At 52.0% G+C, this 26337-nt stretch overlaps 10 protein-coding genes across 10 annotated transcripts; 5 read left to right on the top strand and 5 right to left on the bottom strand.

Annotated features, from left to right (window-relative positions):
- Positions 1–427: 427 nt before the first annotated feature.
- M421DRAFT_416240 (uncharacterized protein) lies at positions 428–2416 on the bottom strand. Its single transcript, XM_033590989.1, has one exon. The coding sequence runs from the start codon at positions 2078–2080 to the stop codon at positions 860–862; it is 1221 nt and encodes a 406-aa protein (XP_033452869.1). The 5' UTR covers positions 2081–2416; the 3' UTR covers positions 428–859.
- A 332-nt stretch (positions 2417–2748) lies between these two features.
- On the top strand, positions 2749–4821 carry M421DRAFT_53745 (N2,N2-dimethylguanosine tRNA methyltransferase; the record flags this gene model as incomplete). Its single annotated transcript, XM_033595150.1, has 1 exon — positions 2749–4821. One exon carries the CDS (start codon positions 2749–2751, stop codon positions 4819–4821), a length of 2073 nt encoding a protein of 690 aa, XP_033452868.1.
- A 1156-nt stretch (positions 4822–5977) lies between these two features.
- Positions 5978–7468, top strand: M421DRAFT_1239 (uncharacterized protein; the record flags this gene model as incomplete). Its single annotated transcript, XM_033587315.1, has 1 exon — positions 5978–7468. One exon carries the CDS (start codon positions 5978–5980, stop codon positions 7466–7468), a length of 1491 nt encoding a protein of 496 aa, XP_033452867.1.
- Positions 7469–11366: 3898 nt separating this feature from the next.
- M421DRAFT_416236 (uncharacterized protein) lies at positions 11367–12845 on the top strand. The gene is made up of 2 exons (XM_033590988.1): positions 11367–11568; positions 11768–12845. The coding sequence occupies exons 1-2, from the start codon at positions 11535–11537 to the stop codon at positions 12505–12507; spliced, it is 774 nt and encodes a 257-aa protein (XP_033452866.1). The 5' UTR covers positions 11367–11534; the 3' UTR covers positions 12508–12845.
- Positions 12846–13743: 898 nt separating this feature from the next.
- M421DRAFT_245126 (uncharacterized protein) lies at positions 13744–14948 on the top strand. Its single transcript, XM_033588543.1, has one exon. The coding sequence runs from the start codon at positions 14020–14022 to the stop codon at positions 14812–14814; it is 795 nt and encodes a 264-aa protein (XP_033452865.1). The 5' UTR covers positions 13744–14019; the 3' UTR covers positions 14815–14948.
- A 1392-nt stretch (positions 14949–16340) lies between these two features.
- On the bottom strand, positions 16341–17207 carry M421DRAFT_88992 (uncharacterized protein; the record flags this gene model as incomplete). Its single annotated transcript, XM_033597725.1, has 1 exon — positions 16341–17207. One exon carries the CDS (start codon positions 17205–17207, stop codon positions 16341–16343), a length of 867 nt encoding a protein of 288 aa, XP_033452864.1.
- A 618-nt stretch (positions 17208–17825) lies between these two features.
- Positions 17826–19525, bottom strand: M421DRAFT_416234 (MFS general substrate transporter). Its single transcript, XM_033590987.1, has one exon. It carries the CDS (start codon positions 19338–19340, stop codon positions 17862–17864), a length of 1479 nt encoding a protein of 492 aa, XP_033452863.1. The 5' UTR covers positions 19341–19525; the 3' UTR covers positions 17826–17861.
- Positions 19526–19991: 466 nt separating this feature from the next.
- On the bottom strand, positions 19992–20321 carry M421DRAFT_245116 (uncharacterized protein). Its single transcript, XM_033588542.1, has one exon. It carries the CDS (start codon positions 20237–20239, stop codon positions 20069–20071), a length of 171 nt encoding a protein of 56 aa, XP_033452862.1. The 5' UTR covers positions 20240–20321; the 3' UTR covers positions 19992–20068.
- Positions 20322–21314: 993 nt separating this feature from the next.
- M421DRAFT_88990 (uncharacterized protein) lies at positions 21315–21896 on the top strand (the record flags this gene model as incomplete). The annotated part of the gene is made up of 1 exon (XM_033597724.1): positions 21315–21896. One exon carries the CDS (start codon positions 21315–21317, stop codon positions 21894–21896), a length of 582 nt encoding a protein of 193 aa, XP_033452861.1.
- Positions 21897–23881: 1985 nt separating this feature from the next.
- Positions 23882–26325, bottom strand: M421DRAFT_1233 (uncharacterized protein; the record flags this gene model as incomplete). Its single annotated transcript, XM_033587309.1, has 4 exons — positions 23882–24445; positions 24498–25628; positions 25683–25974; positions 26027–26325. 4 exons carry the CDS (start codon positions 26323–26325, stop codon positions 23882–23884), a joined length of 2286 nt encoding a protein of 761 aa, XP_033452860.1.
- Positions 26326–26337: the final 12 nt, after the last annotated feature.

Below are 26337 nucleotides of genomic sequence, written 5' to 3'. Positions count from 1 at the left end.
GCGCCTCGCGTCCGCTGTTTGACGAGCCGATGTAAGACGGTCGTACATGGATACGAAGAAGAGTCCGAGCATGCGTGCCAACTTCGCTGCCCTGGAATTCCGTAGCAAAGGACGCTGCACGACTACAAACAGCAGACCCTTACGGGCATCTTATAGCTCGAGAACGTAGGGGCACGTAGGAATATCACATCAATCGCATTATTCGCATCACATCAATCGCATCACATCAATCGCATCACATCAATCGCATCACATCAATCGCATCAATCACATCAATCGCATCACATCAATCGCATCACATCAATCGCATCACATTGACACGTCCTGTGTTTTTTCGTTGTGGAAATCTGGGTTCAGCAGCGTGGTTTGGACTCGCCGCGCAAACTTGCGTACAGCTCATACCACAACATCAACACCAAGTGACTGCAAGACAACCAGTGCCTCAAAGAGATTCCCGAGCGGACCGTCGTTTGAGTGATTGTGTCGAAGCAGCGCACAGTCTTCCCGCCAGAACGCGCGGATCACGGCTTTTACGATGGCTGAATGAGAAGGACAGGTCGGACATGCACGTCAACCGCTGCGACTTTGAGATGAAATCGGTGGTTTTCAGGAGCCAGGGAACATCGCCTGCAGGGTTGGCATGTTGGTTCTGCAGGAAGAGCAGACAGACACATGTGCTAGTGCGTTGGTTGTTTTGGCCATTTATACAGGCGTATGTGATGGGAGAAGTTTCCATGCCTGAAATCTGCTTATATACGGGCGAAAAGCAAGCGCACGTGACACACACCGGCGCGGCAGCATTCGAGAACAGTAAAAGCCAAACAATCGTGCGCTCACCCGAACCATTCAACGCCAGCGCTCATGCGTCATACCCCCAGCCACCCTGAGTGGCCTGAGTGAGACCGTGTCCACTCCCACTCGACAGCGCCCTCGCGACCTGGAGGCCCTCGTTCAGCAGCCCAACTGCGTCATCAACACCTGCATGCCCCGAGTTGATCATACCCGGCATCGGCGGATCGGCAGGACGCTCGTTGACACTGCGCATCCTCTCCTCGCTTGCCTCACCTTGATATCTGTCCAGCGCGAGCCTCTTGATCGCTACGGCCCATTTGTCGAAGTACTGCTCCTCTGAGACGGTGGTGTAAATTTTCCGCCCATTGGAGGTTATGCTGAACGGCCACTCAGCGCGCACGACGGAGAAGCGCTTCGTGCAGAAGAATAGAATTGGCCATGTGATGATCCAGAGAAACGTCAGGTAGAACACCCAGCAAATCCACGTCGTGTTGCGCCAGCTATTGACGCGGTGCGATGTGTAAATATCCACGTTCTCGTCCATGATCGGAAAGGTGATGCTGATGTATCCGCGGTAGTTGGTCGAGCGGATGAGCCCTTCCAGCCGGTTCGAGAGGTACGTTCGGTCGAGCCCTGTGATGGCGCGCTTGAGCCGGAAAATGCGCAGCGCAGATGTGCTGGCGCAGAAGCGGTGGCACCACTCGGTCAGTGTAGGTGCCTGGGTGCCGGCCTCAATGTCTTGTTTGAAGCCTGGAGCGCGCTTCTTCAGGACGGTCCCGCGGTGCGTTTTCTCGCCGTCGAGGGCTGTGACGAGGCGCATGGCTGAGGCGTCTGTGGCGGCGAAATTTGGGTGCAGGTACGAGGAAATGTTGAGCACGATGCGGAAGTCGGTCACGAAGTGGTTTTCTTTCTTATCCCCCCGTTTTGTGGTATCTTTGTGGGTGCCCATGATGCATATCAGCGGTACGGGCGCAGTGCTGGCGAAGGAGCGCAAAGCATCTTCGAGAAAGGCGGGATCATTGTCGAAGCGTGCATCCATGTACGTGCTTGTTGTGCATGCTTGTGGCTTGCCGTTGCGGAACGAGGGCGAGTTGTGGTCGGTGCGGGTGGTGGGTGGAGGGGCATGGTGGATGAGTGGGCGTGAAGCAGCGTCTGCCTCGCTATCGGCATAGGAGGGAGGCTCGTTCAGCTCGGGCGCATCGTCGTAGTTGTAGTCGTCTGGTGTGGTGTGCAGGCTGACCGCGTCTGGATCGTCTCGGTACTCTGGTGGTGAAGCTGCCCTGCCCATGGTGACGGTGGCGGTAGATAATATATAGTAATGCTCTGTACGCTGCTTAAGTGCACAACATCGAATGAAGGACAGGAAAACGATCAGACAGTAAGGAAAGACAGGACTCAGCCTCTTATGCTTACTCAAGCGGCTGCCGGAGAGACTCGCGTCCTGGCGGAGGCTGTTTTAGGAGCCATCAGGCAACCACTCACCTATCGGCGTCTTGACGGCGGATACACGGGCTGACTACATCTTAGCGTCCACATTACTTCGTACAGGCGGCAAAGGATCGAGAGATCTGCTTGAATAATAATGAGACAAGCTTGCTACATCCTGTTTCTGGCGTTGTGCGCGCTACGTTGCATGTGAGTGATGCGGGGAAGGGTGCGCCAGGCTTGTAGACCAGATCTATGGCGCTAAGATAAGCTCTTGGGTACATGCCAAAAATTTGGAGCGCGACGCAAGTCGTGGTTGCGATGCAAGTCACATTTGAGCCTCTGTTGACACCACGCCCCCTCAAATATTGGACAGGAAGCTTTAAATAGCTGGTTGTCACAAAGCTGGCCTCTCTTACCCCGATTTCGCGCATTCTGTGTGCACCGCGAACGCTCTATTTACCCCCTCGCCAACTCTGGGCTTCCGGTCGCTCCTATACCTCGAGTCGCAGCTTCCAAAGTTCGCCCACAATGGCTTCTTCCGACGCGACGATGGCTAAGCCGCAGGCCAAGACACTTGACGCAATACCGGCAGAAGGGCAGCACATCAGCCATGAGGGGAAAGAGTACACAACAATCAAGGAGGGATTGGCGCACATCCTCGTGCCGCAGGACACACCTACATCGACCGACCCGCGAATGTCGAAGGAGGATACGCAGAAGCAGCAGGTCTTCTATAATCCCATCCAGCAGTTTAACCGTGATCTGAGTGTGCTTGCGATCAAGACGTTTGGGTTGGACTCGATACAGCGAAAGCACGAGAAGCACGCAAAGTCGCTGAAGAAAGGCCCAAGGAAACAGAAAGGCCAGGCTAAGGGGACGGTAGAGGAGCAGACGCAGCAAGCGGAGCTAGCGGAGCCAGCGACTACGGAAGACGAGAACACACTGAAGCGCAAGCTCGCAGAAGTCGAGGCCGCTAATACAGCACCTTCGCCTAAGAAGCAGAAGGTTGCAGACAATGGCGATGCTTCCAAAGAGGGAGAAGTGGCCCCTGCACCAGGTGCGCAGGCGGAGACGAGCAAGGAGCCGAAGCCTTGGAGAGCGCCGTTCACCATCCTCGATGCGCTCTCGGCGACCGGTCTGCGCGCTCTGCGATATGCTAAAGAGATACCATTTGCGACGTCGATCACGTCCAACGACATGTCGAAAGATGCCGTGGAGTCGATCAAGATGAACATCAAACACAACAAGCTCGAAGGAACCATCAAACCCAACACGGGCAACGCCATAGCCTATATGTACAGCTACTGCGACAAGAAGGGCTACGATGTGATCGATTTGGACCCATACGGCACAGCGGCACCATTCATCGATTCCGCCATACAGGCAATCGAAGACGACGGTCTGCTCTGCGTAACTTGCACAGATTCAGCTATCTTTGCATCACACGGCTACCTAGAGAAGACATATTCACAATATGGAGGATTGCCGTTCAAGGGCGAGTCTTGTCATGAAGGGGGTCTGCGCCTTGTCCTCCATGCTATTGCACAATCGGCTGGACGTTACGGCATGGCGATCGAGCCTCTGCTTTCGCTCTCCATCGACTACTATCTCCGAGTCTTCGTACGAGTGAGAAAGGCGCCGAACGACGTGAAGCTTTTGGCAGGTAAGACCATGATCGTGTACTCCTGTGACAACGGCTGCGGCGCGTGGACAACACAGTTCCTTGCACGTAACAAGGCCACAAAGAACAAGAAGGGCGACCTGTTTTACAAGCATGGTTTCGCCGCCGGCCCTACGGCAGACGAGCACTGCAGACACTGCGGGACGAAGACACACCTCGTTGGGCCCATGTACGGCGGGCCTCTGCATAACGTAGGATTCGTTGAAAGAGTACTGGCTCAGTTGAGCGAAGTCGATCGCAGGACATACCCGACCATGGACAGGATAGAAGGCATGCTGCGTACAGCACTGGAAGAGATCACATTTGGCGTAAAGCCAAAGGATGAGAAGAGCAAACAGGTGCTCGACCCCCTCATACCCAAGGCTGACCCTGCAGAGGTGGACCACCATCCTTTCTTCTTCATTCCCAGCTCCATCTCGAGAGTTGTGCACTGCTCTGCGCCACCAACCGCAGCCTTGCGTGGCGCGCTTCGACACGCAGGTTTCGAAGTGACAATGAGCCACTGCAAGCCCGGGTCGCTCAAGACAGACGCGTCGTGGACCGACATCTGGCACATCATGACAGAGTGGATTCGCCAGAAAGCGCCGCTCAAAAACCCCCTAAAGGAAAATACTGCAGGCCGCGCAATCATGTCAAAGCCCACTACCAGCGCAGCAAAGACCAACGGCACAGCGGCCACCACAGCGACAGACTCCATCGTGCCGAGCGGCGAGAGTGCGGATGTGGAGATGACCAACACAGAGGGAAATGCAGATGCAGCGGCAGCAGAACAAGATACAACGTCGCGACCCTCATACCTAGGCACGAACTTCGTAGTCAAATTCGACGAGAAGCTAGGCAGAGACCACGACAGAGGCAAGTACGTGCGCTACCAGCTCGCGCCACGAGAGAACTGGGGCCCCATGGCTCGCGCAAAGTAAAGCGCACAAGTGACGCACCGCAGCTCCAATATTACTTGAATATTGGCGCTATTGGAGCGCTCCGTCATAACTGTTGGCGTACTGTCAGGCCTCAACACCGGACTGCAACTCAAGCACGCGCTTGGTGTGTTGGAGGACGACAAGCCTTGGACCGGACAAATCTTCGACTCTTTGATCCAGACAATTGAAATCTTAGCCATTTTCCATTGTTATTCCCACCTCCCATTCGCCTGTTCCGTTCACAATTATTCTGCGCTGTCTGTAACGTGACCGCGCGTCTGATTTGGTGGTCACGCAAGAAGCTAGAGCCTCAGATCATTGCGCGCACCTTACATCATACATAAAATCTCCATCATGGTGTGTGCGTTAGGCTAACACTTCACAGGATCTATGATCCGCCTTTTTCATTACTCAAAACGCAGAGTACAAAAACCCGCTTGGAATTCATCAGGGTGCTGGCATAATGGGATGGGTACGATGCTCGGAGTCTGACCATATGTGCCAGGCAAGGTTATGTCACTTCTGATGGAGCTGGCACGGCTGGCTCGATCGCTATGTACCTGCAGGCTTTGCACAGCAAGGAATAAGGCGAATATGGATGGGAGCGGCTTGAGTTACGCTCCGCGGATGTTGAGGGGTCGAGACCCGACTTGCTGAACAATAGAGACAGCCTTGCGATGGAGTGGATGCTCATTCGCGGACTTTGCTGCGAGCCAATTGCTTCGAGTGTTCAGCCGTTGATCTATCGGTCGCAACGGGAGCGCTAGCGGCTGAGAAAGGCTCGACACTCCACCATGTCAGACAGACGTCACAAACAAACATCCAGTGTCACCCACCCGGCAGATGGCAGCCCACGCCAGCTTGACGAGCTTGCCGTTGCATCTGCGATTGGCTCATGTTACCTCTCCGATCGAAAACTCCCGAGATCCCCATGTCATCGTCCAGCTTCTCGATGCCTGCAAGATCCAATTCCCAATTGAGATGGTCATGAAGTCATGGGGCTAGACATTCTCGAGAAGTTTGCCTGCTGATATGGAATTGCCACTGAGCGGTAGCGGGGCGTTTGCGGTCAGTGAGCTGTGCCTGTATATAATGAAATTGAGGCCGCGACCAGCTACTTTCTGCATCTTCACCAACAGTCAATTTAGAAGTCAAGATGCTCTCTAAGGCAGTTCTCAGCACCTCGCTGCTCTCGGCGCTTGTTGCTGCCGCACCTAAGCCTCAGGTGTCCGGTTACGCCAACGCCGATGCCTCGTTCTCGGTCGAGTACCCTACTGGTACACCTGCTGCCAGCTTCGGCCCTGACTCCCAGATTGCTGCTCAGCCCACGCAGTCTGGCTCTGCCTACCCTCGCGTCAGCGCCGACCCCACTGGTGCTACCAGCCACGGTCCCTTCTCTGGCACACCCACCACCACTGGAGCTGCTAAGGCGCCTGCCACTCTCGGCACTGCCATTGCTCCTCTCCCTCCCAACCCTACCGCCACCTACTACAATACCAATGGCTCTCCCCAGAACCCCATGCCGATCCCCTACACTCCGGCTGGTGGTCTCGGCACCAATGGTAGTGAGCCTCGCTACATGGTGAACTCCGACTTCGACTACGAGTCCATCCAGCTTGGTCTGTACCAGGAGTGGATTGAGCTTGACCTGTTCAACAACGGTCTTGCCGTCTTCTCTGAAGAGGACTTTCTCGAGGCCGGCCTCACTGCTGAGGATCGCGCTTATATTGCCTTCATGGCGATCCAGGAGACTGGCCACGCTTCTCTCCTTACCAATATGCTTGGCGAGACTGCTGCTCCCCAGTGCACATACGACTACCCCTTCCGTACTGTCCGTGAGTTCATCGACTTCAACCAGAAGCTTACCCGCTGGGGTGAGTCTGGTGTTTGGGGCTTTATCAACCACCTCGACTCTCGCGAGGTTGGTCAGCTCCTTTCCCAGTCCATCGCCACTGAGGCTCGCCAGCAGATGTCTTTCCGCCAAATGCTTGGTCTCCACCCCATGCCTGTCTGGTTTGAGACCGGTATTCCCCAGTCGTGGGCCTGGACCTACCTTGCTCCCTATATCAGCTCCTGCCCGGAAAACACCACCCGCCTGGCATGGCAGAACTTTCCCACGCTTCACATCGTGAACCAGGCCAACCCCAACCGCTTCTCACCCAACGACACTAAGCCCAACGAGGTCGCCGGCAACCGCATCGCTGATCCTGCAGACTCCACCATTCCCGCTGATGAGTCCTGCGTCGGCGTCGACCCTTTGGAGAACCCCGGTTACAGCTGTGCGCCCGGCATTGTCCGCAACCGCTCCGAGCCTCTCTCCTTCCCCGGGAAGCTCGTAAACCTGACCTGGGAGCAGCCTGGCCAGGCCGTTGGTCCCAACAACTCCTACATCACCGCTACCTCCGCCGGCACCCCTGTGTTCGCTGCCTGGGTCAGCCAGCTCAACCTCACCTACACTCCCTTGACTATGACTGGCAATAACACTGGGTACACCTACCAGCCTTCCAGCGAGGTCTACCAGGGTGATCCCGCTGCCAACGATACTATGTTCTTGGCTATCACTGACAGCAACCCCTACCTCACCCCTTTCAACCTGAGCATGATCAACCCTCATGTTGTTGCTCTTGGCCTGTATCAGGCTGGTTGAACTGGCGGCCAAGGTTAGCAATTGTGTATTTGTGTATAACAAAGCTGGACATGGTCCATGTGAGGATAGCAACGACCGTTAATAATAATATTGCGATACGACAAAGTCAACCACTTCTTTCGTGATTTGCTTTATTTGTGATACCTGTGCAAATCTGTACCTCTTATCGCTTGATCTATTTCTTCCATTTATTTTCTTCCGAGTGCCAATTCATTGACACAACCTGTTACGCACTCTATAAAAATTCGTTCTTACTGACGTCTGCTTCGCCAACACATCCGTTGCACCCAAAATAAATTCTCCTTATTATTTCGTATGCGGTCGTCTTGCTCGCCTCTTCTATCCAGTATCGAAAACATCCGCGTTGGTTTGTATGTGCCATGCCTCTCCTCTGGATCTCATCATTCAAGTTGCCTGCGCGAAGTGGCACGCTAAGTCTCTCTTTCAGAGGGTTGGGAGAACTCACTTGCGGTCTTGTTCTCGAGTCCGGATTTTCTGAAATTGGCGATGTGAAGGACCATGGCTGCAGAGGACAATACCTGAAACCTGCCCGGAGGTCTGCAGATGCTGCTCTTGAGTCTTTTCTTCGCTAAGTGTTTGACACTGAGGATTGTGCTCATGTTTTTGCATCTGACGTTTGGAAACGGAGCGGGCTTATGCAGGAGACTTTGTGCTGTGTCTTCACTCTGCTGCGAGGAGACTGAAGTACTCGTATCAATGACATTACGTGTACGACAATCCCGGGGTTGTGCATATATCCACCTTGCCATGTTTTGTCTAGCCTTCCTTGTCTACACCTGCTTCTGCAAAAACTGAAACTCTCGAGGAAAAGAGTCATGTCTTCTATCTTCCGCTGCTCCCAACGAATAGTTTGGCCGCTAATCTCAACATATTTATCGCCTTCTGCCTATCAAAAGTCACTCTGTATGCGTCGAAAGCACAAAGAATGACTGGTATGTCTGGACGGGTGTTCTCCCCTTTCTATTCACATAAAAAACGGCGCTGCGTCTAAACTATATTCTGCATGTTGCTTCTCGTTAAAAGTTTGGGCTCGGAGTTAATTTGATTGCTCGAAAAAGCCCCCTGGAGAACTGATCCCTGTCCAGAACCACGGAGGTGTCCAAGGAATGTCATGTCTACGCCACTGCTACAATACATGCGTAGTGGTAAATTCTGTGTTTGAGCTTGCTGCTTCAGCTCGTATGGACCGGAAATGAGTGGACCGATACGACAGCCTGTGAGTTGACACTCCAACATCGTCATCAGATGTTGAAACTTGCGGAGAAGGCATATATATGCGAGCGTTCTGTCGATTCTAATTTTTATGAATTACAGCTTCTGAAACTTCATGGATACCCCTTCTCCCTGCTGCCGTACGCCATTTCATCAGGCCGTCGTGCGGTCTACGTCACGTGTCACTTCCAGCTGCGTGTAAAGCCTCTCCACGGAGCTGAACACTTTCTCTCCATCAGCACTTCCTTCTACTAGTTCCAAAAGAACGAAGCATGGCAATTCATGTCTGTGCTGCCCTTCTCTACTCCTGGACATCGAGAAGCATTTGAAAGTTGTAACACGTTCTGCGCCTTTTCTGCTCTAACAACTAGCAGACGACAAGAAAATGTTTCTTTGACAGTCCAGGCAAAGAGCATGCGTGTCTGAAGATGCAATCTCTTTGCGCCATGTTCATCTCTGCAAGCTTCTGTCCTGAGATTTCATATTTACCTTGCGGCATCAGAATCAAACACGCCACCTGGGCAATATTCTCTTTTCTATGGACCACCCAGAAATGATGAAAGACCCCTTCATTTCTGGCACGGCTGCTTTCTTTCTGCTGCTATCAATTCCAAATTCCGCAACAGATCGCAAGATGCCTGCGCCGCTCATTTTTGCTTTCGCTCAACACCAAAAGATGACGACCAATGTTGCATGTTCGGTGCCGGCGTCATTCCCGGGAGGGCTGAAGAGCATATCTGCGATAGTTCTCAGACTACTGCATACCAGCCAGCCAATATGTGCGTCTGCCTCCTGATCATGTTGTTTCCTTATTGAGTCCTGCAGCTGTGCTCACCAGGTACCGGTAGCTCGGGACGTGCGTCGCGCAGAAGAATATTCTGCATGTACTTCGTACGAAGTCAGCTTCAACTACCAACCCATTCCTTCGTCATTAAGCCCATCAGGTTCTCCAAAGACTGACATAGTGTCATATAGCGCGTATCGTACGCCCCAAAACACGGGTGTCGAGACGTATGTAGGAAAGGCTCTCTCGATTGACATGTGCATCTGTTCGATCTTAAAAGTGTTCTAGTAGCATACAATGTACCCAGTGGCATCAAAGGGCTGCGCAAGATTGCTCTTGCGATTTGCTCAGAGATTCATCGACCTGCTGTGACATCTTTTGCTGTTTGCTTGACACAGTGCCAGCTGTGAAATGTACCGTTCTAGCCTTACTGAAGAGGATGGTACTCTTGAAAGTATATTAGTGTTGCGGTGCAAGTCGGTCCGACAGGCCTCGATCGTCACCTCTGTTGACTATCTTGGACTAGCACGTCTCAGGGCATGTATATATGGTCGCCTCCTAGCTAGCAAGCAACTCAGCGCAGTTTTCCATCGATATACAGCGGCTACGTTTGCCGCGACAATTAGGGTCAAAGGTGTGTATGCATGCCTTCGAGATCTCTGCTCTTCCTCTGCACAGGGCAAAGGCGTTCCACGTATCATATAGGAACTTCAGCTCTGGAGTATCCAAGTTGCAACCAGCTATCAAACTGCGGTGTACCTTTCTCAGTACCTTTTTAGTTGATCACCAAGAGAGGTAATTATAGACTCAATGTTCTGCGAGCTCGCTCTCCCTCTGTATAGTCATAAAGAGGGCAGACCAATGGCCGATGTCCTGCCTCTTCTCTCCTTCCCTTTTCGACATCTCAACACTCCAGGAGAAGGTCAGTCGAAAGGTCTTTTACGCAGTTTAACGGGTCAATTCTGAGAAGGTCACACCGCGATTGCAATTTCTGCAGACATCTGTGCTTAGCGACTACGCGTGCGCTTGACGTTGAGTAGCGCCCACAGCCGTCTCAAAGGAGTTTGCTAGTAGTGCCACTCATTTAGTCCACAATAAAATTGACATGTTGCTGCCGGCAGGGTTTCGCTGTTCGCTACTGTGCCCATTTGCTAAAGCCAGCCTCCATAGCGCCAGGCCATTTCTCATGCTCGTAAACTAGTATTCAGAGAGCCACTGGTCGATCTCGTAAATATTTCTCGAAGTGCGTGTTTACTCGACCTCCCGGAAACATCAATTCTCACCTATCAGTGTTCCTTTCGCTCAAAACCGATGTGCGGTCCCCGTTACATGGCGGTAATCCGCTCCCCGCGATAAGATCCAAGTTCAAATCCGGACAGCGCGCTTCTTTTTTGCTTTTGCCCTTAACACTCTTTGTCACTGTTCTTTCACGTTAACAAGCTCTTCTTATGCAAAGACTCTGAGATGCAATACAAAATTACTTTCTATGCGTTTTTACCCACTTTTCTGTTAATATTAAATAGTGTCTTCTCTAGCTATAACTTTATAGCTCTATAAGGTCTTAGCTGCCTTATTCAGTTCTTAGCGCTTAGTGTCGTTTGTTGTATTGTAGAAGTCTCAACGCGAAAACGCGTTGTTCTCAAAGAGGACGCGCGAGCTTGGCGATCGCTGAACGCGTGAACACAATCCGGATAGGGCTATGTAACCGAATGGTTTGCACGGACCTCGATGACGCTTGCCCGATCCCGGCGCCAGCCACTTTTCCCCATACTTTCAAATGTAGATCGATGATTGGTTGCATCGTCATGTTTCGCAGCTTTCCGGTCCATAGCTCAAGACCCCAAACGTCAGGTTTCTGGATCTGACGCTTCTTCCCACTTCCATCACACCTTCTACGCCTTCCAGCGCATCACCTCTAGCTGATCGCAACACCCTCAGGCTTCATACCTATCAATTGACTTTCGACCCCTCTCGTCGCGTACTCATCTAGGCCTTTGCGCGCCCATCACGTCATCCGCCTCAAGCGCTTCTCAAATTACTATACACATTATGACTGAGTCCGAAATTCAGCAGGGAGACCAAGGTGAGTTTTGGGGAAGCTCCGGCGCTGCAAAGTTGTGTTCGGTGGTGCATCTCCGGAAACGCTCAGCTGGCAAGGGCGCGAGCAAGCGCGTTATTGGAAGCCGCACGATGTACGAACACACGTAGAACGACCATCCACGTCGAATTGGCTCCACGTTGTGTTTTATAAGTCGACACTGGCTGACCACGTTTTGTTCTAGTCTCATGGTCGTGGGGCTCAGGACAGCCTGGCGGCAAGGTTGCCGAGGTCAAGGAGCAAGGCGAGATCGCCATCGAGTCCCATCGTGGTAACACAATCAAGAAGAACGCCGAGCCCGATAACCCAGCCGTCCACATCGAGCGATCCGGTAACGATGTAGTCAAGCGCGCTTCCGAGCTGCAGATCGAAAAGAAAGCCGATGGCGGCTCCAACGGCGAGTCGAAAAATGACTCTGAGTCTGACAAGAAGGAAGGCAAGAAGGACGACAAGCCTACCGAGTCTGAAAATAAAGATGAGGAAATGAATAATGCTCCTGCTCCCGAGGAGAAGGAGATTGAGGAAGAAAAGCCAGCTGAGAAGAACGGCGACTCCAAGGCCGAGCAGGACAAAGCCGAGTCCAAAGATGATGCTGCCAAGTCTAACGGCAAGTCTGAAGAAGCTGAGGCTGGCGACAAACGCAAGGCTGGAGAGACCAATGGCGCCGACGCTGCTGAGAAGGAGGCACCCGCTTCGAAGAAGACCAAGACCGATGACGATGAAGACGAAATCGATGACAAAGCTAATGCCGACGATAAGGCTACGGGCGCCGACAAGACCGAGAGCAAGTCCAAGGCTAAGGCCGGCCGCCCCAAGGCTGCTGAGAAGGAGAAGAAGGAGAAGAAAGAACCTGTGAAGAAGAAGCAGTCGAAGCCTGCGGCTACCGATGATGGTCAGCCTAGGCGCAGCGCCCGTAACAAGTAATCAATCGCTTCCGGCGACATGGCAGTTCGTTACAACACAGAGACTCTGGCATGACCCAGAGTGATGGGTTGAGCATTTTCGTGTTTGATTTTTGTGTTAGGCGTATGGAGATGACCGACGGGAAAAGAATTGGTAAAAGTCTTGGCGACATTTGTGGGATGGGACGTTTCTTGTATTCGCTAATTCGCTGGCGCTGTTCTTTATCTGCGATCTAGTATGTCGACAACACCATGTGTTGCTTGTCGAAGCTCATGCTTGTGACATAAGCGAGAGCGAGGCGGAGTAAGGTTTCAGGAACGCATGTAGTTAGCTGAAGAAATGTAACGTTAATTGTGCTTATCTACTACCTGTTCACCTTGTCAGCTGCAAAGGGCCCAATATTGCGATGGCAAATAGGCGTTGAGGGAGTGTGTTCCAATCAGTAGGCGTCATATGCGTCAGTGAGACAAAAGCACTTGAGTCTCTCCGATCCGTCTTGAAACTTGATTATGAAGGTAATCATCATGGAATAGGGCAAGAGGAGAAAGGAGTGGCAACTTACCGTCTCTTAGCTGCCGTCTGCATGCCCGCACGCATCATACTATGCGCATATTGCATTGCCCTTCGCGACGTGACAAATGGACAGCAGATTGTCGCAGGAAGTGTACAACTACTACTGTCACGTAATTGTTGAGGGGGCAGAAGGCGAGGCCACCAAGGCGGGAAGGAGCGCCCGTGTGGAAGCGAATCTTGGCGGCTCGACCGCGCCTTCCTCATCACCGGTCTTCGACACACACCAACCAACGACTGGCGCGTGGTACAGCTGGCGATTGGCGCAGGACCTAGATCTGAACCCCTTATCTTAACAGAAAGCTCCTTTGCAACATCCTTCAAGAGAGCTCCCGCACAGCAACTGAACTTTTGAGGCCTGCACGACATGAGGGGCTTGCAATTCTCGACAATCCGTCGGACCACCCACATCTCTACAAGATAAGTCACCGAGTACTATGCGGCTCTTAAATGCGAGAACTCTCGAGCTCGAAGGCTTTGTCGGTGACTATCCGCCCTATGCAATTCTGTCACATTGTTGGAGTGACGACGAGGTGGTTTTCTCAGACCTCGCGGACATCGTGGAGGCGAGGAAGAAGCAAGATTTAAGCAAGGTCAAAAAACATGCGAGGGGGCAGTCGAGGACGGCTATAGTTGGGTCTGGATAGACACGTGCTGCATCGACAAAGCGGTAACGCCGAGCTGTCGGGGGCAATCAACTCTATGTTCGCTTGGTACAAGAGCTCCAACAAGTGCTATGCTTACCTTGCCGATGTGGATGGGCCAAACGATTTCGGACGTAGTAAACGGGTTTCCCGGGCATGGACTCTGCAGGAACTCCTTGCACCAAGTGGCATGGAATTTTTTTCTAAGGATTGAAAGAAGCTCAGTGACAAATCTGGGTTGAGCGACAGCATCGCAGAGGTCGCTGGCATCGCGAAAGAGTACCTTCAGGGCAAAAACATACTTTTCGCTAGTATCAATATGCGCATATCCTGGGCAGCCAAACGACAGGCGACAAGAGCGGAAGATATTGCGTACAGTCTGCTTGGTCTGTTCGATGTCAACATGCTTTTGCTTTACAGCGAGGGCAAGCTGAAGGCTTTCCGGAGTTTGCAAGAAGAAATCATGAAGATCTTTAAGGATGAAACATTGTTTGCGTGGGAAGGTTCCGGCCTCGAAGCAGACTCGGCCGATGTTCTGGCAAGTGATCCGAAGGATTTTATCGAGGCGAAGCATTTGCTTCCATACACTTCCGAAAATCCTACGGCACCTTACTATATGACCCACAGAGGTCTTCGCATTTGGCTCAGATCGTTCAAGCTCAACGAAGTCCCCACAGACTCCAAGAACAATTCGCGAGAGGGGCTCCGCCCAATTCGATCTCCTGTCATAATCTGGTCAGACAATGAGGATCCAATATGGGCAATTCTGAAATGCTATGTCGAACACGACTACCATCACAACGTAGCCATACCTCTCCGACATGAGACAGCTGATATGTACGTTCGCGACACAAGTACCAGTGTTGCGTTCGTACCAACCATATCCTCGCCCTTCTACACGCCCGAGAACGAGATCTACATACACAACACCCGAGTCGCGCCTATCTCAAATAACACTCGAAGCCGGTTCGGCTTCCTCTTTCGAAAGATCCCAAAGAACGTCGGAATTGCTGGCACTTCGTATCCACCTGAAGCGTGGAATCCTGAAGATCGGATACTAAAGGGAACCCAAATCTCTTTATGGCAACGATTCTGTAATGAAAGTATTACATAACTTCTGCCAGCTCCTGCTGGGTTCCCCACCAAGCAGTGTGCAGTCCGTCTCAGTCTCGGTTACAAGCATGGTCCGGCTTCGAAAATGCTGCAGCCCTGGTGCTACCCTGATGACGAGTTGCTGCCGCCAAAAGCAATTGACTTAGCAACATAATAGGGGACGGCACATAAGCAGGATTCACAGTACGAGATTACCGAAATTGCAGGATATCCGACAAACTCCAAAGTCAAGGTTTTCATCAAATCAGACAAAGTCTCGGGGCAGAGTATGTTCATCGTTGACATTGAGTTCATTCATGTCCAAACTATGAACTCAATGTTTCCGAAGGAAAGAGCCAAACAGCCACAGGAAAGTCAGACGTGGAACCGCAGGCGCTACTGCTTCCTTGACCACTCAGCTTCAAGTTCTGAAACGCGCCCGTGGGAACTGCCGATTTCCATCACACAGACCTCAACAAAATTGAGAAGCAGGCTGAAGACCAAGAACGGGGTGATATTGCTAGGTAGGATCATGATACCGAGCCTCCAGAGTCGACCAGTGTTCTCATCGTGGTATAAGTCATAAAATGACGTTTGTCACAAGATTTCTTTAAAGAGCTCGCTCGAAGCCTCTCGTCGGGAAATGCACTCCCTTGGTAGTCCCGGCTTGTCCGGGCTGCACTCATTTGTCGAATCGATTGCACCCATCAACCTCGTGGATTTGTCCTTGCGCTGTGAAGGCATTTGTCTTCTCTACTGGCACCGAGCCAGGCAGCTCCGGTAAGAATCGACCACACTAGAACCACAGATTGAACGAACTCGATGATGGTCGTTTTTGCAATGGAGGAAACGAGCACTGGGTAAAATCAAATCAGGCTGCCGCACAAGGTCAAATAGGTCCGTACAGCCAAGTCATACGCGCCTAAGCGAACATGAGAAACTGTGTCCAGCCATCTTCACAGCCTCAAAATGTAACTTTCATGGCTCTGATAGGGGAGTAAATGATGGCTTATTGTCTTGGCCTGTAGCCACACGGATGGGCCACGGTCTGGCCCAGGGCTTGCCCAATGGCAGCCTCACGAGTGATACATTGAGTTTTACGCACGCACCGTACGCAATATTCAGCCTCGCGCGACATATGATGATATTTCCCTCGCACGAACCGAGGACAGGGGAACAAAAAATTTCTGGTTCCTACTGCTTGTAGCGACCCAACGTCAAATGCATCACGGAACTGAACGCTCGAGTGCCACGAAATGATCGTCACTGCACCAAGTTTGACTGATCGCTTAGTAGATACCATCAGGAGCTGTCACTAGGCACAGAGAGCGCATCATGTCTATGCACAGCGGTGTAGATACAATGCATCGACTGAGGGAACACCGGAACTTGATTGAACCTTACAGTGCCTTACATCAGGGGCTTTCCATTAACACTGGTATCAACGATTTCAAGGCCATGCCAGGAGTAGAGGGCTTATTCAACGTCCTAATCAGCTTTCTCCATATATCATCGCCTCAAGAGTTTTAATCCTGATCAAAGATATTTTCATTTTTCATGACGAGGGCTTCCGTCAATCTCGTGTATCTGTTCAACAATGGATGCCGCTTTGGCTGCGTTAGGTGCCGTAAGTCCCGCTGAGTTCGCCTTCATGTGCGCGTAAGTTTGAGACTCCATCTTTTGCTGCGGATACACGCTGCCTTGGTCCGTTTGCTGCACCCCTTTCGAGAGAATAGCAGAGTTGGGGGCCGCTCTTTTCTGCTTCACACGTTTGAGTACGCATAATATTCCACCGAGGAGAGCAGTCAAAGCGGCAAGCCCAACGCCAGCACCGATGCCTGCTTTAGCACCCACTGATAGTCCTCCAGAGTCTCCTGTTGTCTGTCCACTACCTGTCGGCGTCTCTGCAGTAGATGTCGAAGATGACGAAGCTGTCGGTGTTGCTGAAACCGATGCTGCGGGGATGATTTGGCTGTTTCGTTCAAGACAGTCTCGTAAACTCAGTCTCTGACAGTCTTGGGGAAGCTTAACCGCGAGGTTGGGGTCCAACATTGCTGCATCAGCAACAAATTTTCGGTATGTAGCATTGCTTGCTTCGAATGTGCCATTCATCAGCCAGCAGTTCTTCGAGTTACCGACATATGGCGTGTAATCAAAGCCATAGCACAATGGTGCTCGTTGGACGCAGCGATCGATGCAGTCTGAACGTCTTAACTCGGAGCTTGAAAAGTAATCGAGTGGCGCTTCGATGTCTTTCCCGCAGAGGTTCTTGAATGGAACGATTAGACCGTCTGAATTGTATGTTGAAGTGTCGCCGTCCTTTTCGCAGTCGCTCTGTGCTAATGCGACTGTCATAAATAGATGCCACAACAGGCAAAACAACATTGTTGAGGGAAGGGGCGATGTGCTATGCATGCGTGAGCACTCGATAATCCGGGGGTCTTCGATTTACATACCATCAGCAAGCCGTGTAACGCACCGCTTAGGGGCTGTGTACAAACTCACTAATGCTTACATGCACGACTTTCATCGATTTGCCACTTTCCAGTTGGTTGGTTGCAGTGACCATTGGGTCGTTGGTCTATCCAATCGTAGCCGCATAGGCTAGATATAGAGTTCGAGATCCCTCCACGGCTTTTCAGCCTTATGCATTTTGCAACAGTTTGAGCTGTGCAGCTAGCATCCGTCTTCGAATGTGAGATCCTTGATCATTACTCTTCAGTCTGCAGGCTTCTTTCCCATCTTGTCTCGTGGAAAGGAGGGAAAGCTAGAGCTAAAGACTTCGTCTCACGACATTGCTCTCAGCACCAAGTGAGGGCTGGAAAGGTGGTACAACGCTAAGCTCAGCCCACAGTGTTGTGGCGTTCCACAACAGCTCCAGGCGTCCAGGATTCCTCTTCTAAGAATAGAAAGCAGTCGAGCCGCAAAAATGGCAAAGGTCGCATTGCACATGCATAACATGGGCCAACAGCTCCACGATCCTTTCTCGGTTCGGGTGTCGTGCTTAAGAGTAACTCAGATGCGAATTACTGCGTTGAGTTTTGTTTAATATAGATTACATCTGGGCTACTACACCTTTGTCTTCAGAGTCCAACGTCTGCCCAAGCACGCCCATCGGCTGAACAGGAAAGCGAAAAGACTCAAAGCCAAAATCGCACAAAAGAATCCTACCATAGGCTGAGGACCTACCTTCTCGATTAGCTCACCACTGATGGGAATACAGATCAGCGTTGCCAGACTCGCAACGAAGTATGTAGACCCATAGTATCTTCCGAACTCCTCAGCTCTGCAGAGCTGCCCAATGCACGCCGGTGTTAGCGCCATCCAGCTGCCAGTCCCAAATCCGAAAAGCGCGGAAAAGGCATAAAGCGCGGGAAGAGAAGTGGAACCAACGGGTAGCCAGAGAACAAGCATGAAAATTAAGGTGAAAACGATCATGACGGCGAGGGTGTTGAAGCGACCGATCTTGTCTGCAGCATAGCCTGGTAGGATACGACCAAGACAAGACACACCATTGAGCATGGCAATGAGGTAGAAGCCAGTGTCTGCCGAAAAGCTCGTAGTCAGTGTGGCGTAGCTGGGCAAGATCCCTAGAGCACCGAATAGCACGACTTCGAAACCAAAGACGGCGACAGTGAAGAGACTGAGACGTAGATCGGCATATATGGAAAGCGAAACGATGGCCTTCCTCTTCGCTTCTGCCGAAGGTGGTAGTCGAGCCTTTACAAGGATGTTCCCGACGATGAAGCAGAATAGGAAGATGAAGCCGAGGATGCGGAGTGACCACGCATACCCGTATCTTGGAAAGGTTGTCTTCAACACCAATGGGATGACGAGGCCACCGCAACTGCTACCCATCATCGCAATTCCTTGGGTCAATCCTCTTCTTTCCTTGAACCAGTGTGCAACTGCGGAAAGACTGGTGGTTGTCAAGAGCGCTCCTGCCAGGCCTCCAAGCACTCCGCAGCACATCATCATCTGCCAGAACGTCTTGCACTCAGCTAGCAAGAAGATCATAACCAGCTCGGCGATGCTACCGCACAGTGCTAGCCATCGAGGTCCATAGCGGTCAAACAGAGGGCCTACAAAGAGACCAAGAGCGAGGGAAAGGTACACAAATACTGATGGTATCCATCCAATCGTACTAGCGGACAAGTCCGACAGCTGGTGTTGGGCCCAATAGTCTTGCAGTGTACCAATGGAGACCATGAAGCCAAAGGATGGAAAGAGCAGCAGCCATGCAGCGAAAACAACCAGCCATGCACGCAGGCCACCTTCCGGGAAGGTTTCTCGTACGAATTGACTCGCGGTTTCCTCGTTAATCGTCCCATCACCCTTCCTTCGTTCTGATCTCGTCCGCGGAGGGTGCATGGCGTCGTCACCGTCTTTGGCCTGAGCATGCTTCTCTGCACTACTCTCTCTTCTCGACTGGCCTGTTGCTCGCGAGATCGTCCGCACTAGACCATCCCACACTTCTTCCGGCTCTTCATACACTCGTCCCTCTGTCGAACGGAGCACATGCACTGCTGGATTCGCTGCTGGGTCCATGACGGTTTGTATTTCAGTTCTTGCCTTCTATGTCCCTGATGAGGTTGGTTTTCGCCACGCGCAGAGTCTGCGCTCTCAATTTTCGATGGAGCGGTCGCTGCGGTGCGGTCAGCTTGCGCCTGCTGTGCTACATAAGAGTTCAGGCGTTTCCATCCGAAAGCATCGTTTTACCCATTCCGTCTTGGCGTGCCCGCCTGTGACGGCAGGGCATTGCATCATGCATTACGTTTTATAAGCGCCCTTTTGCGCCCTATTGTTTACACGGCGTGGAGATGGACAATCGACCGGTCTCGGTCCCGATTCATCAGCGGATCGGCTGCCGTAACTTATAGTTAGGCTGCCCCGCTCGAGCCAGACGTCAACGTCAGAGAACTCCGAGCTCCACAGCTCCAGATTTTACAACATTTCAGTCCGAGACCGTAGATCATCATCAACGTTTGAGCCAGCATTGTATGCGCACGCTGTAAACGCTGCCCGCAGCGGTGCCATTCCGTCGGGAAGGGTGTGGACAGTACTGTAAGTTTCAAATGTCTTGATCGTGGCAGAAGGCGGATTAATTGCGCCAGAAGGATGTAGAGCAACCGCACGCGGTTCGCGTTGCCTTCATTGTTGACATTACTGACTATCCTCACGCGCACCAACTATAAATAGGCTAAGTTATGCCCGCCTCTGTCTCTATTGTTCCAAATCCATCTGTGCGCTTGGCCGCTCCCTTTGGCACCTGAGTATTAGCATCTTATCAAGAGGTTAGTAGTGATATCGAAAGTAACTAGGCTCCTTCGGCGCTGCTGCTTAGTTGACCATGCACAAAGAAGAAGGAGACATATAGAGGCCATAGACTGATGTTGCTGTGTCATGCGATAGAAGTGGAAGTGCATAGCCATCATACCAGCAGGCATAACAAACAGGAAAGAAGCGCGCTACCTAGATTTGAACTAGGGCTTTTTCTTTTGATCTAGGGCGATGGTTCACCATTATTTGTTCTGGACGAATGGATTCACCATGGTCTGTTCTCCGGGATCTCACCAGTACGTCTACCAGGTAGGTATTGACGATGGTTCCAAGAATTTACTTAATCTTTAGAGGTGTATTGCGTGAGTACGGCAACCAGCTATGTTATTAGACTCATTGCTCCTTTGCGCTCGAGGTCATTTACTTCTTCCACGGCGCCTTAACATCGGAGTGGTGAACCCAATATGCGATACCCTATTTGCAAGCTATCACATTGCAAGTGCGCCTAACCGGTCAACGGCAAAGGGATAGGCGGTGCTCGCTTTTGCTCAAACTATCTATCTGTGGGCAACTTGTGCAGGAAGCAGCAGTCTGGGACATTCGAGCGCTGGTCAGATTGTCGATCCTTTCTCAAACATGGAGTATGCGCTCCCTCTCGTAGATATTTAGATCTCAATCATGTTCAGGTCATTGTTCATTGAAACCGCGAGTTTTTAGGCCTTCTAGAACCGTCGACTTAGACTGCGCGACCCTCAGTATTTCGGGCGCATCAAACTTTGAACATCATCCGTTTATCTTCTGACGCCGTGCGATCTCACTGCGCAGAAAGACAAGGCAAGCATTCATGTAGATTGAAGAGTGTAAGACTTCAAAAGAGCGTGTCGTCATAGTATGCTAACGCTGGATAATTGCAATGATACATCAGTAACAGCTTGTGGGTCTTGCAGGCTCTTCATTGAGAGCTCGACGAGATATACTCAGCCTTGACCTCGGATGTCTCATTCTCCGTCACCTGTCTTAGCAATGTGTTTAGTGCTTGCGTCCGTGAGCCCATTTGTCAAATTCTCTTCAACTCCTGCACTTTGTATCTTTTGTGATGATACATGAGATTGGGCTCACTTCCAAGTTGATGTCATTGATTGAAGTCTCCTTCACTTCCAGTACCTCGTCCTCACAAGCACCCCACTTGCCAACTCAGAACCAAGATTGTATGCCTCTACACAACGAGCCATCCAACACACAATGTCGACGAAAAACCTACTTCGCCACATCTTTCGCCACGGTCCGCGAGGCAAAACTGACGAAGATGCATTGCCACTTGAGCCAAAGCTGCTGCCAGCCACTGAGTTTGCCACCAACAACACGCGCAAGACGGTAGCTGCCCAAGACAACCCACGTGCCACTCCCAACACTCTGCCACCTCCACCGAAGACACCCGAGCCCTTTGGCCTTCAAGATATCGCCGAGGAGAACACCATCGACACGCCTTCAACAGTTGAGACTGCGTCTTTGACAGAAACCCTCACTTCACTTGACCTCGAGATCAGCACCTTCTCTGCGTGCGAGCTTGTTCATGCCACGCTGGAAGAAGCTAGGTCTGCGGTTACGTCCCACCTCGATACTATCAACACCACACTGTCGCTGCTGGAGGCACTCGATGGCTTCAGCGCGACGATCTCAGAGCTACGGGGAGAAATGCTGGACAAGAAGCAGGCTTGCGAAGAGCAGATGGCGACGTTGGATGCCGTTGAACGGGCAATCGAGGGAATGGCTTTTGCCGGAGAACTACAAGAGCAGGATATCAGAGAGGAAGACGCATATTAATTGTTTTACTTTAGGCTTTTGGCACACTGGCCTCTGTCACCTGGGTAAGGATGTGTTGCCAGGTGCACAAGCATTACGCCAACAGCGACGGTCTCGCGATCAATGGACTCCTTTCTGGAGCGTCTGCTCATGTGGTATTACCCGAGTTCTCTACGGCGTTGAGATACAGCAAGCTTCTCACAAGTCCTAGCGCAAGGATTTCATTCGTGAGGAACCCCTCTATCAAAAGACGGATGCTGTTCTTCATCGATCCAAACAAACCGTTCCAGGATGATCGAAATTTGACACAAAGTTAAAACCTGGCAGCAGTGTGCCTGTGCTTCTAGTGTGGAGGTAATGCCTTATCACTGCTGCAATTGCTCATCTGTGTGTTTAAAGCGAAATCTACGGAAGGGCTCAAAATAATTTCCTGTCCGCGCCATCCAAGAGCCGCCAATGGATCCTAGTTTTCATACCAACCTCTAGAGCCCGCTCACAGAGACATTGTGCCACTGCTCCTTCCCCTCATCCTTCTCATTCTCCATGTCATTCACAGCAACCACAGTCGCTGTCTCAGCAGCGCCACCCACCGCAACCTCAAGCTTGCCAAACCGACCATCCATCTCCTTCGCTCCCTCTCCCACGGAAGCGCCAAGCACACTCGTATCCAGATATTATGCCTGAACCGGCAGAATCTTCCTCAAACCCTGGAGATCCATGGTAAACTCATGTCTCAAATCGCGGTGCGTGTCCAAGACCTCGTTCCACAGCTTGTACAGAGCCGGATGCTTGGCGACGATGTGCATGGATGTTGACGACCAGTGGACGGCCAGCACATCAAAAATGAGCTTGCGCAGAGGTGATGACCGAAAGAACAGGTGCGGAGGTGTGTTCGTCCAGATACAGTGGACTAAGCGTGGGCTGATGGAGAAGTGCTTGCCGATATCTTAGTAGATATGGTTGATCGTTTGGTTGAGAAAGCCGCTGGCGCTGAGTTGGACGGAGAGCAGGTAGGCGTGGACCTAGGAAGGGATTGGAGCCTGGTGGTAGTTGACGTTGGCGGGAGGCGGCATTGATGCTCTCGCTGGTGTGCGCGGCTTGTCAGGCTGTACCGTCGCCTTGGAGTGTGGAACCGAATGTGTGATCTTGGATCGCACGTCGACGACAGTAGGGTAGTAGCCCGTGTACATGTACTTGAGGAAGAGGCCGAAGATGAAAGGGTCTATGTTCGGCATTTCGATGATGGCTTCATCTTCAACACGCCCAGGGTTGTCTGAGGGCAAAATCTCGGTCGCACCCTCGCTATCCTCGGCCTTCATCGGGACATTCATGGTCTCATCCTCAGAAGAGAGCTTATGCTTCTTATTGCTGCCCGGTTGGTCACGCACCGCTTTGTATGGTAAGGTCTTCTGTCGGAAGAAGTGCGAATGGTAGCAGAGGAGTGCCACAGGAAGGTTATATTTTACGATGTTGCGGCCTGAACCGACGCAGGTGGACGCGATCAGCCCTTGAAGCCTGCCTGCATCAGTGTCGTATCAATTACGAACAGTTGTAGGAACTTGTCAGGCTGGTCTGGCTCTTTGGTAGTCTGTGATGGGAGTGAATATTGCGTGGATGGTTCGCCAGTGACGGATGATGGTGCACTAGGTAGCTGCATAGTTGCTGTTGGAGATGTTGCTGCTAAAGTCGTTAGTTCGGGTGCACAAGGTCGAAGCTGAGGCATGGAAGATGAATTAGCAAGGGTCCAGGTCAACAGCGCGCGGTTGGTGGCAACAACGAAGGTGAGAGACGCAAGTGAAAGAAAGTGTTCGGTAGGTCCTGACGGTACTGGAGGAAGGATCTAGAACGGGAAGTCTCATCCTTATTTTTGTATTCATGGTAGTCGAGTATGGTCCATGGTTGGGGCACCCTCTCAACAAAATCACACAGCCAATGTATGCCGTTACTGGCCTACCGCTTGACCATTCCAAGTACTGTTCAAATAGTCCCCAACACCCTGTCAGTGTTCACTTGTACTTCCATCCATTGACAGCCCTCTCCTGCCACTCAGCCTCCATATCCTCCGCGCAATTCTGGCAGACAGCCATGCGGCATACAGAAATCTCACACTCCCATACGTTCTCATCGCAGTCCTCGCAACACTTCTCGCACACTACCGGGATCTTGACATGCTGCTTGATGCCCGTGTAGGTCTGCAGGTAAGGCCGGACTCCCAGACTGTTGATGACTGCACTGTCTGGGATAGTCTTCAAGTCGACAGGGTGGAAGATGTGGCCGTTGTTGATGCATTGGTGTTTGGGGATATGCTGAAGCTGCTTGAGTGAATCGGAACGTGGCTTGAAGGGGGGAGTAGAAAGGGACTCATCACCCTTCGGGAAAGGCGCTGGCGGAGTCTCTTGATCAGCAAGAACATCTGGATCGACACGGGTAGAGATAGGACGCTGCTCGGTGCTATTGTAGTCCGAGACCCAGTTCTGCACCAGCAAACGAGATTCGTCGCGTGTCAGCTTTGATTTCTTCGGCTTGGTGCTACGGTCTGGGTCGTCGTTGTGGTAGTGAGTGACCACAGGCTAAGCTCTTGTCAGCAACTGCCCAGTCGAGGAATATGGCATAGGCACTTACGCTTGGCGGCAGCATGTTCTCAGAGCGTGCACAAGCCGTGATGCTCTTCTGTTGCTCGACAGGGGCAATCTTGTCAGGAACAGAAACCTTACTCTCAACGTGGGCTACTGGCTTCTTCTTCCGGGGTGGAATGTCGACAAGTTTTATCATTCCAGGCGTGATTCTAGTTGAAGTCATCAACTTTGCCTGATGCACTGTAGGCTCTTCGTCGAGGTCGATGCTACTGCACAGCGACACCAGATCTGTATCATCTCCCTCGCTGTCATCATCAGGTATAGACTTCGGCTGGGTATTGATACTCCCTACGTTGCTGCCGCTGGCGAACTCGAGTTTGAACTGCCCGTGTTTGCCCTTCAGCTCAGCAAGCTCATCATCGATTGTCTGTCTTTTCGCTTCGACTCCAGCAATTGTCATTTTCCGAGCTTCAAGTCGCATCTCCTCCTCGGTCGCATCGAGCCAAGCGTCCTCGGCGGTCTGCAGAGGGCTCCGGAAATGTGCAGCCATACCCTGCTGCCAGTGTACTCGCTTGACCTTGACCTTGGTCCCAGGGTGCACGACATCTTCATCCTCATCGGTCGCTTCCTTTTCGTAAAACTCTTCCGTAGGCGATAAGTCAGCTTCGTCCAGCTCAAACTTATCGCGACCAGGTAGTGTCGATTCCTGATGGCTAAAGCAAGGCAGCACTGGGGCGCTGTGTAGAGGCGGAGGATCTTCGTAATCGTACTCCGAGATGGCGCCCAGCTCAGTCACATCTTCACCCTCGCGGTAGGCGGGGCGCAGTGATTCGAATGAGGCCTCTGTTATAGGCGACATACGCGGAAAGTCCTTCGCGTTTAGTGGCTTCCTACGAGCAGCCTTGCTCCTCGATGCGGTACGTGCAGGATGCGGCGCGGCAGGAATTCGGAATCGTACCTCTTCATGGCTGTCACCGGTGCAGCCAACATCTCCATCCTTCTCACCGAGGTCGAAGCACGTAGCATCAGCCTTTGTCTGCTCGACTGGCGATCGTCTTGGGCCTGAGAACTCTGGAATGAGCATACGCAGCCCTTTGGTGGCAGTTTTGGAGGTCTTAGGTGGCTCGTCAGGCTCGACATCTTCTTTCTTGTGCTTAGTCTGGCGATCGACACCTAGCTTCAGTCTAGTTAGCAGGGGCAGAGAGTATTGTTTCTTCAGTGCTGGTCTAACCGGAGCCCCATCGTCACTAGCGGTATCATCCTGAGGCTGAATGCGACGTGGGCTTTCTGTGACTGAAGACTTGGCCTCGAGACCGAAGAACTTTGCAGCTTTGGACGGTGTGCTGACTGGTAGAGGCGATGTTACCACTGAAGTGCTCGACGATGTCTTTGGTTGGTTGGGGGTCGTGGGCTTTGGCCTTTTACCGCCAAACAAGCCGTGCTTCTTCTTAGGGTCGGTGGCTGTGAGATTAGGCGATGATGCGGCTGGGCCATCTGCGAAGGGTGTGTAGGGTGGGCCGGGTCTAGTCATGTCAGTCGCGCTCCTGCCCAAAAGGAGTCCTGGGTGTTACTTACTTCACCGCACCAGTCGGAGGGTACAACTGCATCGTTTCTTCGCGCTCTTCAAGCTCCTGAACGGTGTTGTACATGTGTCGATCGAAGCTATCTTCCGACTGTCTGTCTTTTACATAGTATGAGCCCGCACTGCTGATGCTGCTCACTAAGCTGGCAGCAGCCGAGTCCAGGCTCAACACAGGCATGGTGCTCGATCGTGGTGGTCCTGCGTTCGAACGGTTTCGGCGGACAAGCTTGCGTCGCTGACCACCAACCCATTGTGCCGGACCGGGAGGTTTGTTATTCTTGGCGCCTGGCATTGTGAATGCGGA

Source organism: Didymella exigua (genome assembly GCF_010094145.1).
Source record: "Didymella exigua CBS 183.55 unplaced genomic scaffold M421scaffold_3, whole genome shotgun sequence".
NCBI lineage: Eukaryota > Fungi > Ascomycota > Dothideomycetes > Pleosporales > Didymellaceae > Didymella > Didymella exigua.
This window is presented reverse-complemented; position numbering and strand designations above follow the sequence as displayed.

Bases quoted from the DNA above. Each gene is read 5' to 3' on its own strand.
- M421DRAFT_245126 (XM_033588543.1), top strand. From the start codon at position 14,020: ATGCGCATATCCTGGGCAGCCAAACGACAGGCGACAAGAGCGGAAGAT.
- M421DRAFT_416234 (XM_033590987.1), bottom strand. From the start codon at position 19,340: ATGGACCCAGCAGCGAATCCAGCAGTGCATGTGCTCCGTTCGACAGAG.
- M421DRAFT_416236 (XM_033590988.1), top strand. From the start codon at position 11,535: ATGACTGAGTCCGAAATTCAGCAGGGAGACCAAG. The intron at 11,569-11,767 runs GTGAGTTTTGGG...GTTTTGTTCTAG, and splicing joins AATTCAGCAGGGAGACCAAG to TCTCATGGTCGTGGGGCTCA.
- M421DRAFT_416240 (XM_033590989.1), bottom strand. From the start codon at position 2,080: ATGGGCAGGGCAGCTTCACCACCAGAGTACCGAGACGATCCAGACGCG.
- M421DRAFT_245116 (XM_033588542.1), bottom strand. From the start codon at position 20,239: ATGCCTGCTGGTATGATGGCTATGCACTTCCACTTCTATCGCATGACA.